At 51.2% G+C, this 13,011-nt stretch overlaps 1 protein-coding gene across 9 annotated transcripts in view; it reads left to right on the top strand.

Annotated features, from left to right (window-relative positions):
• Positions 1-13,011, top strand: part of SLC6A2 (solute carrier family 6 member 2) — a 78,136-nt gene that overhangs the window by 22,004 nt on the left and 43,121 nt on the right. For all 9 annotated transcript variants that reach the window (XM_082367018.1, XM_082367013.1, XM_082367014.1 and 6 more), the window contains 2 exons: positions 9,971-10,102; positions 10,834-11,071. In XM_082367018.1, coding sequence (XP_082223144.1) covers positions 9,971-10,102; positions 10,834-11,071 — 370 coding nt within the window. The remainder of the gene's footprint in view (positions 1-9,970; positions 10,103-10,833; positions 11,072-13,011) is intronic.

Here is a 13,011-nt window from a genome sequence, read left to right as displayed (position 1 = left end):
ATGGTGTTCAACTCAGAGGGTTGTTGTGAGGACTCAACGTGATAATGCTGTGGAGGGCCTGGCATGAAGTACGGCCTTAGTAAAGATAGCTGCCGCCTCTTATTCACATCCTTGGGATGATGTGTGAGATGGATGGGAGAGGTGTCGTGCTCTAAAGGCCTGAGTAGAGGCTGCTTAGGAAAGACTCGGAGGAAGTGAGCTGTGTGGTTGGAACTCAGCTCCTTGGGACGGATGGAGCACGGACAAGCCTGGGGAAGGGAGCAGGTCTACTAGTTGTGCAAGAATGCAGGAGGGATCGTCTCTGAGATTAGGAGTGCAGACTGGCTGAAGGGCAAGCCGGGAGAGATAAGGGTGGAGAGGCAAGTTGGGGCCAGGCTATGGAGACCTTGGCTGGCAGGCTACGGGGTGGGGAAGTTATACGAGTGAATTTCCATTTCTGCCTAGGATGTCTATGGCTGGCACAATGGAGCGGTGCAGCCCCACATCTCAGAGTCTGAGGCAGCTCCTGTTCTAACTTACTCCGCACCCCTCCAGGGGATGCTTGGCTGGCCCCTTCTGGGCTTTGTCTCTGCTGAGACCTCCTGGCTGCTCCTTGTGGATCAATTCTCATCCAGCAAGTATAAAGTCAGCCCTAGAGATGGGCAAGCAGGTGGGCAGGTGGATATCCTGTAATTCTAGAAGCAGCCAAAAGACCCAAGTTCAAATCCCATCTCTGTCACTCTCTCTGAGCTCAAGTTCCCCGCTACAGCTAGAGGTGAGCTTGGATGACCCCCAAGATCCGTCCCTCTCCAATGCCTGGCTCAGCACTGCACCCAAGCCAGGACTCACGCACCCTGTTATTTAACAGGCTGTGTTCTCTTCTGGTGCCAGTATTAACACGGTAACCTCCAAGTCCAGCTGTTCATGCTGGCCCAGACTGGAGGATGTTTTGAAATGATAAAGGTGCCAATAGTTTAGGCCCCTGGCTAATATTTTTTGAATGAATTACTGAGAAAGATCAACCTGTCCGAACATCTTCCCATAAGCCAGCTGCTGGTTTGCACGGGGGCAAGTGGCTTCCTTCCAGCCGGGAAAGCCACTCTTGGAAATTCCAAGGCTTTGTTCAGAACCTTCTCAAACAGGGAGGCGGTGCCAGTGGGGCTCTTTCCAAGGTCCTCCGCTCCTGTGGTCTTGGGCCAGGCCTGTGTTGGTCCCCAGGGAGGAGTGGACAGATCCATCGAGTCCCCGTGTCTGTCTCCTTGCCATGGAAGAGGCCACTCTGAATTATCCTTTGCAAATGACAGCTTCTGTTTGAGATGTGTCCGGCTGACAGCTCTGAGCCGTCAGAGATGTCCTTTAGGTTCAGACAGACCTGAGTTTGAATCTGAGCCTGACATTTCCCAGAAGTGTGGCCTCGGACAAGGCACTCGTCCTCTTTGGACCTCAGTTTCCTTGTGCAGAAAAGGAAGGTGACTGCCTCTTCCCACAGGGTGATATGACATTAGATATAATATAAGCAAAGTACTTACAACAGTGTCTGACACGTAGTAGGGGCTCAATAAATGAAGTTGTTGCTGTCATTTTTATTGTTCAATGATTTTTAACTGCTAGACCCAGGCTAGATACAGGAGTAGGGCAGGGTCCTGATTTTGGAGCAGATTTGATTCTAAGAGGAAGTTAGAAGGGATATAAGGCTGGAAAGTAGTCACACTTGGGCCTGGGATTTCTAACAGCCTAACCTTATCCCACTGTTTTTTCCCTACCTGGAAAATGGGGATTGACATTCCTATATGGGGTCCCATGAGATATGTAGTTCTGGGTCCCAAATGGGGTTCCCTTCCTTCCTCAAGTGAGCTCAGGGTCTCAGGTACCCACAGACCTTTGGGAATCCTCTTGGCCAAAATATCTGGGGTTCTTGAGGTCAAGTGAGAGGCGGTGACGGGTACAAAAAGCAGGAGTTTGCAAACTCATCGCCCTGACGTTGGGCCTAGCTGCAGGGGGCCATCTACACCCTGAGCTTGCCAAGCCTGATGCTGATTGTTCAGCACGGATGTACATGAGCCAGCCAGCTGATATGGCCCTTCGGCTAACAGGTTTGCAGGAATGAGGCATTCATCAGGGGCTGGAGCTGAGACCGTGATCTGGCATTACCAGCATGATTTGGCCCATTGCTCTGAGCTGACCAAAAAGATCTAGAGGGACTGTTTTCAACAAGGTGGGATTTCATAGGGATAAATGTCACATCCTGCCCTGTGGTCCCAAACCCAACTGCCTAAGTAAGGATTAGGCCACAGCACAAGTGGAGAAAGGCCCCGGGGCTTTCATTAGCTGCATCCTCTGTGTGAGTCACTGCCGGGATCCATTTATTTAACCAAAAAACCCACTTACTAAATGCCCGTCATATGCCAGGAATATAGAGATGAGCAAAAGGCAATCCCTGCCTTTAGGGAGCTCATAGTCTATTACAGATACTCTACGAGTTAATGTCATTTTCAATTCTGTTATTGGAGGTACTATATCCCAAATCAGGGAGGTGAGGTTCCACTCTGTTCTTTGTGAGTTATATTTCCTTCTCTAATATAGTTCTGACCATTCCAAACACCCTGTAATTTGTTCCTCTTAAAGAGACCAGGATGGAAGAGATGGGAGACCAGAATCTTCGAGGAGCTTCATTAGTAAGAATCAAGCCAGATCCTGCAAAGTTGACAGCTGAGGGAGAATTGTCACAGGAGGAGGGGTAGCCTCAACTCCAGTTTCCCTGAATTTCACCCCCACTGACCTCCTTAGAGGAGCGGGGTTTAATCTACCAGAGGAGCAAGCATGTTTCCTCATTGGAACTGTCCTGCTCTCAGAGCTAGGGTCCAGAGATCAGCTGGAAGAACGCAAAGTGCAGATGAGGGAGCAACCCCTTGTGGGACCAGAAAAGCCGGTCCTCATCACTTGGTAGATCATTCTGTAGAATCCCCTCTTGGAATAGCAGGGGCTTATGTAGAGGCGTGTATAGGTGCTGCTGGCTAGTCTCAGTAGCGTGCAGGGGATGGAGTGAAGAGGTGCAAAACTCCACGTGGGCTGAGGTCCCGGGAGCTCTGAGGCCAGTGGGCAGAGCCCCACAGTGGTCGCTGAGGGTCCTAAGGAGAAGGTCGGTCTTGGGGCAGAGAAGACACAAGTTGACACCACATGGCTCAGCTACCCTACCCACGGCAGAGAGTCTGTGTTGACAAACTTGAACGACCTGGGCGTGATTTGTTATAGGAACAGGCATGGTTCCTTACAGAAATGGCCACTGGCAAAGACTCAGAGGGGGACCCTATGCCTGGCACCCAAAGGGCACAAAGGATTGCTTTGGAAAAGTCTGATTTGTTTTGTTCTGGAGGACAGAATGAAGGCAGTAGGTGGAGGCTGCAGGGAGAGGGATTTAGGGGAAGGGAGGAAGCAGAGCTGGCCAGACGGAGAGGTTGGGCTGCCAGGATCAGCAAAGCCTCAGCTGACCATGGTGTCCTCTGAAGCTGGGATGGCCCTTCAGACTGGTCCTGAGTTGGGGTGAGGGGGCCAGGACTGTATGCCCCAGGGTCCATCGGTCATTGGATGCCAGCTGCCCTGGGAAGGGAATGTGGCCTTGGGCGAGGCAGCTGGCTTCAGCCGAGGCAATTCCCAAAGGGCTGCAGCCGAGGGCTGAGCAGTCCCAGCTGCGGGGGAACAGGTCCTTCATTCTTGAAGGAGAATCTGGGCAGTACCGCCGGAGCCCTTTTTGCTCATGGGGCTGGCTGTGGCCTGAGGGAATCCTTGGATCTACTCCTCGTGGTCAGCAATCTTGTTTGGACACGAGGAGGAGTAGCCAGCCTCACTTGGGATGGGGGCATGAGTTGCCCAAGCAACTTGCCTCAAAATCCTTCTGTGCTGGGAGCCTCTGTGCTGTGCTCTGCAGAGGACCCGGCCACCTTCAACCTCACGGGCGATCCCTTGCTTGTGGTTTCCAGTCTACAAAGGCGCATCCCAGCTGCTCTTACATGTGATGGCAGGACATGCTTCCCATTTACAGAGCACCTCAGTGCCAGGGACTTCACCTCCGTTATCTCTAACGATCACAGCAAACCAGTGATGCAGGTATTATCCCCCCTTACAAAGGGGGAACCAAAGCTCAGAGAAGTCACATTGGCTCAAGGTCACAAAGCCATAAATAGCATGGTTGGGGGCCAGGATTACCTCAGATCAAGGCAAGGGGGTAAGAGGAAAACTCCATTTTTGTACACATTCTACAGTCTTTTAACACCAAATCTGTAGGGGTTTTCCTAACACCAACCCATCCTCCAACTTTGGGGTGGGTGTCCTACCGTTCAATTCTGACACTACCTGGAGTTAGTGCAGACCCCACAGATTAGGGCTTAGTCTCACAAGAATTCTTTCACTTCACATGCCAGTCACAAGGGTCAAGATGTCACCTGTGCTTCTGACCAACTGACTATAATCAGGGGTTCCCATGACCCCCTCTGCAGGTTTGATAATTTGCTATAACAGCTCACAGAACTCAGAGAAACATTTGCCAGTTTGTTATAAAGGATATTATAAAGGGTACAGGTAAACAGCCAGGTGAAGAAGTACACAGAGGGTGAGGTATGGAAGGGTCCTGAGTGCAGGAGCGTCTGAGCCCGTGGAGATGGGGTGCGCCACCCTCCTAGTACGTGCATGTGCTCACCAGTGCGTCAGTCCAGAAGCTTTCCAAACCCCCTACGTTCGGGATATTTATGAAGGCTCCTCACAAAGGCATGATCAATATTAACTCAATCACCAGCCCCTCTTCCTTCCCTGAAGGGTGGGCGTGGGGCTGAAAGTCCTAAGCCTCTAATCATGGCTTGATCTTTCTGGGGACCAGCCCCCATCCAGAAGCCCACCTAGAGTGGCTTCATTAGAACGAAAGACGCTCCTATCACCCAGAAAATCCCCAGGGATTTAGGAGCTCTGCGTAAGATGCTCCTGTCACCCCCATCTCTCAGGAAGCTGCAGGGGTTTTAGGAGTTCTGTGTCAGGAGTCCAGAGCAGAGACAGGGGGTCTGCCCTGGACCCTGTGCTTTGGAGAGCAGAGAGGGCCCTGTGCCCTGCTCTGCCCTCCTCTCCGCCTCACCCAGGCCAGGGCTGAGAGGGCCTGCCCACCCAGAGCACTGATTCTAACCCCCATCAAACTCCAGGTACCTGGACTCCGGAATTCCCTGCCCAAACACTCCAACATCCACCCACCCCAGTCTACAAGGTCCTCTTACCTGGACCCTGCTTCCCCAGCCTGGGCTGTGTTACAGGCCTGCACAGCCCCAGGCCCAAGGGGAAGCCAGAGGCCCCCTGTCTGCAGAGGCTGTGGACAGAGCTTAGACGTGTGGGCACAAGAGTCCACACGTACGTGCAAAAGGCCTCACACACTGCTGGTTGGAGCTGAGGTGGGGATGAAGCAGGGTGCGGCCTCCCCCAGGCCTCCACACTCCAGCACAAAGCTCCAAGAACTGGGGATTCCAGATTTGAACTTTATAATAGAACCATGCTGAGTTGTCAAGGTAGGATGATAGAGCAGGTTTGGTTCAACAGCTGTGGCCTGAGTTGTCACCTTTAAATGTGTAGATATCGCAGGGTAAGTCTCCACGGGTGCTCTTGTCCCCACTTCTGCAAGTCGGGTGGGCCTGCTGCAGGCAGCCCTGTCTCTACTGAAATCTCACCTTCTTTTGCACCCTGATGTCTATACCCTTGGGGTAGTTGGGGAGTGGGGACAAATCTGGCTACCATAGGCATTGACCAAGGTTTTCTTGGAATTCTGGTGAAAGCCACGGGCAGTGAGAACCCATAGCTGAGCTGCAGGCACCAGGCAAACAGTTCTGTGGGTTTTCACTTCTTAATGTATCAGGATGTGGCCAGTTTGAGGAATCCTACCCTCCACCAACTGGGAAGCTGGTCCAATGAGGTCTCAAGGGACCCTCCTGTCCCTCCTGCAGCCCCTCCCTGATGACAGTCTCTCCACCCCCCCACCAGGCCTGGCCCGCACCTCCTCTTGCTGAGCCACCTCCCACAGGCCTCCCGTTCCCTCCCCTGGGGTCCTCCTCACCCACCAGGGGTCTGCTCCAGCACTTCCCACTCTGAACTGAGTGACCGCTGGCTTCCCTTTTCTGAGGACTTGGCATTTGCACAGAGGAGTCCAGAACCCCTCTCTGACCAGTAGGGTTCCTCTCTAATGGTGGGGCATCAGGCAGTGTGTGCCAGACAGATGCTTTTCTCACTGAATTCATCCGAAGGCCACGGGTCGGAGTCCCTTTCGCAGCTGACAGTCTTTTCTTCCTGTGTTCGTGTGAGTGTGTTGACGTGCAGAATCCGTGTGTACCTTTGCATGAAGATGTACAGGTGTGCATCTGTGTACGTGTGTGGATGTTGGAGACTCCTAGGAGCTGAGACCCTCAGGAGGTCTGCCCCTGTCAGCCCAGCCAGAGCATTCCAGAGCCAGGATTCTGGGCCTGTAGCTCCTTAGGTTCTAAGCTCTCTGGCCCTGCATGAGGCTGGATAAAGCTGACACTGCCACGCATGGAGATGAGGCAGGGCCGTGGGAATGTGGCAGTTATGAGCCTTGCAGAGCAGTACCTTCTAGAAAGTTTGCAACCAGCCTCGGTGTCCCAGGAGCTGCTGCATGGCTGTTTCTAGGAGAAGCATCCTTAGCTGACCTCAGGCACCCCCGAAACCTCTTTCTGACTCTTCAGCTCTGTCCTGGCTTCCTCCAGATCTTTCTGCAAGGGGGCTTGGGCCATCTCCCTGGTCGATGTCCTCTTTTAGAATAAGACACTGGCCACTGGGCAGCTTTCTGGTTTTCATTCGTACTCAGCCATTCCATCATTCTTGAACGTTCCCCGTCTGTTACCACCTGAAGCTTTGGCTGGCCCGCATCAAACGCACTTGGAAGAGTCTTGGGCTTGTGCAGACCCATCATCTTTCCTCCTCTCCTTCCACTGGAACTCCCAGCCAGCACAAGAGGAGATGAATCTCAAACTGGGCAATTTACCTACCTGTTGGCAGTGCCACCCAGAGGGTTAGAGTTGAGAAAACTGGCCAATGTGAGATCCCTGGTGAATTGGCTGGCGTTGCTCGTTCCTCTGGTTGTAGAAAAGAACATCTAGTTGACAGCGGCAAACCACGGTGCCAAGATCTGAGCCGTGACTCCTGGCTTTTTCCTTCCCTGTTGTCCCTTGGGCCACTGACTTCAGTCTTCAGGCCCGTTAAATACTCTACTACGTCTATTTCCCTTACTCTCTGGCTCCAGGCCCCCAAGGGCAGCGACAGGCGGCCACAAGGCAGAGTGGGGCTCCGACAGATCCAGATGTGGAGCCAAGCAAGCATATTTACTAGTTTGGACAAGGATCTTGACCTTTCTAAGCCTCAGTTTCCTCATCTTTTACATGGGATTGGTGGTAATTCTCAAGGATGGTTTTAAAGGAATAATTATGCAAAAACTTAGTGTGTGGCTTGGCATATAACGGAGGCTTAATAAATGGTACTTGTTACTTTCACCAGCTCCACCGTCACCACCACCACCCCGACCTCCATCAGCAACACCAGCATTGCTATCAGCAGCGTGAACAGACGTGGGTTCCAGTGCCAGACTAGCCCTCTCTGTGTGGGGAAAGAGAAGGGTGGAGATTGAGAGTAGAAATGAGGAGGGGAAGAGAGAGGTTGGCATGTGGCCGTTTCAAAGAAGTCCAGCCTGGAGCAGGGGCTGGAGGCTTGGACCAGCCCATGACCAGCAGACCAGCTGGCTCAGCTGGCCCCAGAGTCCCAGTTTCAGATCACCCTCCACCAAGCCTCTATGCAGACTCATGTCCTCCATCGAGGCTGGGATATTCTGGAATCAGCAGAATATTTGGGGAATGGCTCTGGAGCTCCGGCGCCAGGCAGACCTGGGCCCAAATCCCAGATCTATCACTGACCAGTTGGGTGAACTTAGACCTAAGTCACTTAATTTCTCTAAGCCTCAGTTTCCTCCTCTGAAAAATGGGTATAGCAGTTGCCACCTGAGACGGTTTCTGGGAAGGGTAAATGGGATCACAGATGTCCAGTGCCCAGTAGTGCCCTGCTTGATACATAGGAGGTACTCATGTTCCAGTGGTTTCTTCCCTACTGCCCACCCTGCTGGTCCATCTCCTGCTTCAGAAGGACTGGGTCTCAGAGCACTGCGGCCAAAACTTCATGCTTTGTCCCTAAGAGCCCTGGGCTTCCTGAGGAGAAGCCCTGGGAGGAAAGTGGAGACTGACAGTCTGAGTAGCTGGGGGAGTTTGACTCTGGGTGCATGCGACTTTGCCACAATTCTCTGCTAGCCTGGAGCCCCAGTTTCCACATCTAAAATGGCGGTAGTAATACTTTTAGGGTTGTTGTGAAGATGGAATGAGACATTGCATGGAACACAGTGCCTGGAACACAGCAGGGAATATTATATTCCTAATATTATCATCGTTACGTATTTCCCGGTTTCTGCACTTTCCTAGTGTGGGCGGGTCAGAGAGTGTTTGGTTTCCAAGATTACGACATTTCAGCCAAAGGCCAATGGCAAGAGGAGTGTGGATCTGGCCTGGCCACCTCCGGTTGCACCAGGCCAAGGAGCAGCCTAGGCTGACGTGGCAAGTACCCCTGTGAGTCACCTCACGGCGTCAGAGCCCGTTAAGCTCACCCCAGGCTACCAGGCATACCGAGAACTGTCTCTGGAACTCAGACGTGTCTAATTCTACCAGGAATTTTCCCAGGGATTTGCTGCTGCCCATTGCCAAGGGCTCCCTGTAGCTTCGGCAGTGTTCTGGGTGGGCATCTTCCCTGGTCAGAGACTTGAGCCTCTGGCCTCTTTGCTCCAGTGTTTGTTTACCTTCAGCCAGCAGTAACAGAGTGAGCTTGATGGGTTGGAAGACATGAATGCGAATCCTGCTTCTGTCACTTAGCAACGGTGCAAACAAAACCAATTCGACTCCCTTCTCTGCCTTCAGTTTCCCCTGGGGGGAGATAAAGACCCTCTCTGATTATTTCTGTGAGCTGATGTGAGACTAAGGACAATCCAGTGAGGTCATGTTTGGGAAAACCCGAGGTGACCTTAAACTGATACAGACATGAGCAAAATGAAAACTCAGTCATATGTAACTTTGGGCACTGTCTCTCCCTCTCTGGCCTCAATTGCCTTCCCTATAAAAGGAAGGGTTTGGGGTGATTGGCATTCCCCAGAATTGTGATTCATGAAAGGAAGGGTTCTATGTTGAAATTAATTTGGTAAAGACTGCACCTGATCTCCCTCATAGCCCGTCACAGCTTGTGCTTGTGTATCAAAGGCTAGGAGAATCCTGCAAGAAACAAGCCTATTTAGCTTTTTTTTTAAATTATTTTTTTAAATTGACTTTTGGCTGCTCTGGTTCTTTTGTTGCTGTGCATGGCTTTCTCTAGTTGCGGCGAGCGGGGGCTACTGTTCATTGCGGTGCGCGGGCTTCTCATTGCAGTGGCTTCTCTTGTGGAGCACGGGCTCTAGGTGCACGGGCTTCAGTAGTTGTGGCACGCGGGCTCAGTAGTTGTGGCTTGCAGGCTCTAGAGCACAGGCTCAGTAGCTGTGGCGCACGGGCTTAGTTGCTCTGCGGCATGTGGGATCTTCCCAGACCAGGGCTCGAACGAACCCATGTCCCCTGCATTGGCAGGCAGATTCTTAACCACTGTGCCACCAGGGAAGCCCAAGCCTACTTAGCTTTGATGAACACAGATTTTACTAATTTGAGCACAGAACCTCATTATTATGATTATGACTATTGCTATAACTATTATTATGTTATGGTTATTTGTATTAATTGCTCTGATTTACCTACCACAAGACATCCCTTGAGAAGTGGCCGGGTGACATGAATGAGGACCCTCACAGCTCTGGCTGACATGGGTCCACACACGCTGAGGGGCAGGCCCCAGGCTGGCAGGGATCGAGGGGCTCACGCTCTGCCTCTGTGTCTTCCAGGTGCCTTCCTGATCCCGTACACCCTGTTCCTCGTCATCGCTGGCATGCCCCTGTTCTACATGGAGCTGGCTCTGGGCCAGTACAACCGGGAGGGGGCAGCCACTGTGTGGAAGATCTGCCCGTTTTTCAAAGGTAAAGAAGGAATCTGGGGGAGTCAAAGGTTGTTCTACAAGACTTCTGTGTGCCCCTGGAGAATCTGCTCCAAAGGTGGGATCTGCGGTAGACCAACTCTCTCGAGAATTACAGTTATTGGCAAGGTCAAGCGCGTCCGCCATTCAAAGTAACATCGAACGCATTGGGGGCTTCAGGAACAGCTTTAGCCTAGAAAGTCTGGAAATCTGGGCTCCAGTCCAGGCTGTACAGCTGAGTGACCAGAGGGAGTCTGTTTTCCTGAATGGGAAAAACTCATAGAAGTGTCAGAAGTACCTAGCACACATACCACTACTCTCCCCTCTTGCTCCCATGGCGGACATGATAAGTGGATCATGTGCCTTTCCACCGTGGGCAAGGGGCTTCATTCCGCTGGGAGAGAATGTTATCATGCCTCAGTGTTATCCTGCCCAAGGGGTGGGGGGAGCTGGGATACTTATGCTCCAACACCTGACCCGGCTGCTCCCTGGGGCATTAAAGGTCCTGGCACTTTTGCCTTGCCTGATGAGTGGATAGAAGGGGCTCCAGGGGCAAGAGAGAGCCCTCAGGCAAAGGAATGGGGGGTGGGGCCCTAGGAGATTTAGGGCTCTGACAATCTGCTACAGAAAAAAAGAGAGGTGTGGGGGGTCGGGTAGTGCAATGGTTGGAGCCAGCTCCCCAGGAGAGGTGGTTCTGGGGAAGCCCCTGCCTGACCCCCTCTGCCCCCCACCCAGGAGTTGGCTACGCTGTGATCCTCATTGCGCTCTACGTTGGCTTCTACTACAATGTCATCATTGCCTGGTCACTCTACTACCTCTTCTCCTCCTTCACCCTTCACCTGCCCTGGACTGACTGTGGCCATGCCTGGAACAGCCCCAACTGCACCGATCCCAAGCTCCTCAACAGCTCCGTGCTGGGCAACCATACCACGTACTCCAAGTACAAGTTCACGCCGGCAGCAGAGTTTTATGAGTAAGTCGTCAACCCCTTGTCCTGTTCACACGGGCGCATCGAGACCTGTGCTGGGCAGGACCTGAGCCAAACGCTAAGGAAAACCACAGGAGGGGAGGGGGCCACGCCAGTCACTGTAATGTTTACTCAGCAGCCACCACAGGCCTGATCCTGGCTAGGAGCCAAGGATACAGCCGTGGACAAAGCTTGAGGAGCTTGTGTTCTGGCACAGAATGGGGGTGGGGAGACAACACGCTAGCAAAAAGGTAAGGAAGCAAGAACACTGTACGGCGTGAACATGCCCTTCAGGAAATCAAACACATTTTAGGGAGTATAAGTGCTCTCAAGGAACTAAAACCAGTGCTACACAGTGATTGTGTAGGGAAAAGGAACTTTAGTGCAGGTGGTCAGGGAGGGCTTCTAGGAGGAGGTGTCATAAGCATTGATGAAGTCAGCCAGGGGAACACCTAAGGGCTCAGCTGGTAGATGATGGAGCTGCAGCTTGAACCCAAGTCAATCTGATCCTGAAGCTGTCACCTGGTCCCCCCTGTGCTGCTGTCTCTCTGGGGCTTCCATGGGTGAAAGTAGCCAGAGTTTGTGAGTGAAATTTAGGAAGCGGGAGGCAGGCCAGCTGTGTACAGCTCAGAGAAATTATTTGGACTATGTGCATGAGAGGCACTGACTGGTGGTAGAAGACAGAACATCTTTTAAAAAAAGAAACATTTTATGTTGAAATCATTTTAGAGGTAGAAAAAAGTTGCAAATGTAGTACACAGAGCCCCTGTAGACCCTTCACCCAGTTTCCCCTAATGTTGACACCTTATACAACCATAGTGCAATGATTGAAATCAGAAAATTAACATGGATTAACTAACCTGCTAAAGACTATTTTTGAATTTGTCAGTTTTCCCACTAATGTCGTATCCTGGTCCAGGATCCAACCTAGAGTCCCATGTGGCATTTAATTGTCACATCTCCTTAGTCTCCTCCAATCTGTGAGAATTCATTAGTCTTTCCTTGAGTGTCATGCCCTTGATGCTTTTGAAGAGCACTGGTCAGTTTTTCTATAAAATAGCCCTCAGTGTGGGTTGGTCATTGTTTTCTCCTGATTAGACTGAGTTTGACATTTTTGGCAAGAATAACTTGGAAATGACATTGTGTCCTTCTCGGTGCATATCATATCAGGGGGTACAGGATGCCAGTCTCTTATTACTAGGCATGTTGACCTTGATCACTCGGCTAAAGTGCTATCTACCAGCTTCCTCCTGTGCAGAGGTAGCATTATTCTCTGTAATTAGTAAGTGTCTTCTGGGAAGTTACTTTGAGGTTATGCAAATATCTCATTTGTCATCAGACTTTTGCCCACAGTTCTTACCATCCTTCAATGAGTCTTGCAAATGAGGATTATTATTTATAGTGTTGGTCTAAAGCGATTTCTACTCCCATCATTCCCTCTAGATTAATTGAAGAGAAAAGTCCCTTTTCCCCTATTTATTCATTCGTTTGTTTACTCATTTATTCATTTCTATCAGTATGGGCTCATTGGTGTTTATTTTATTCTGTGGTTTTAACCCATAGCCATCATTATTTATTTTGTTACTCCCTAGAATCCTCTCAACCTCTACTCCATCCTTTTAAGTCCTTGAGGTCGGTAATAGTCAACTTGTTTTCAGTCACCTAATTTCAAATGTTTGCAAGGTGGTCTCTTCAGAATGTAGCATCGATCGTCTTTATGCTTCAGGCGGGGGTGAGTCCCATTTTAGCAACCCCTACGCAAGTGTTAGCAGCTAAGCAGAAAGTCCCTGGTACAAGCTGTGGGGCAGGACAAGTAAATCCCACTCAAACCTCACTCTCAAGGTACACATGGTCTAGAGTAGTGGTTGGAAAACTTTCCAGTAAAAAATTAGATAGGAAATATTTTGGGCCTTGTGGGCCACATAGGTCTCTTGCATATTCTTTAT

The sequence above is a fragment of the Balaenoptera borealis genome (genome assembly GCF_965194805.1).
Source record: "Balaenoptera borealis genome assembly, chromosome: 19".
Classification (NCBI taxonomy): Eukaryota; Metazoa; Chordata; class Mammalia; order Artiodactyla; family Balaenopteridae; genus Balaenoptera; species Balaenoptera borealis.
The sequence above is the reverse complement of the archived record's forward strand: the minus strand, read 5'-3'. Positions and strand labels throughout refer to the sequence as shown.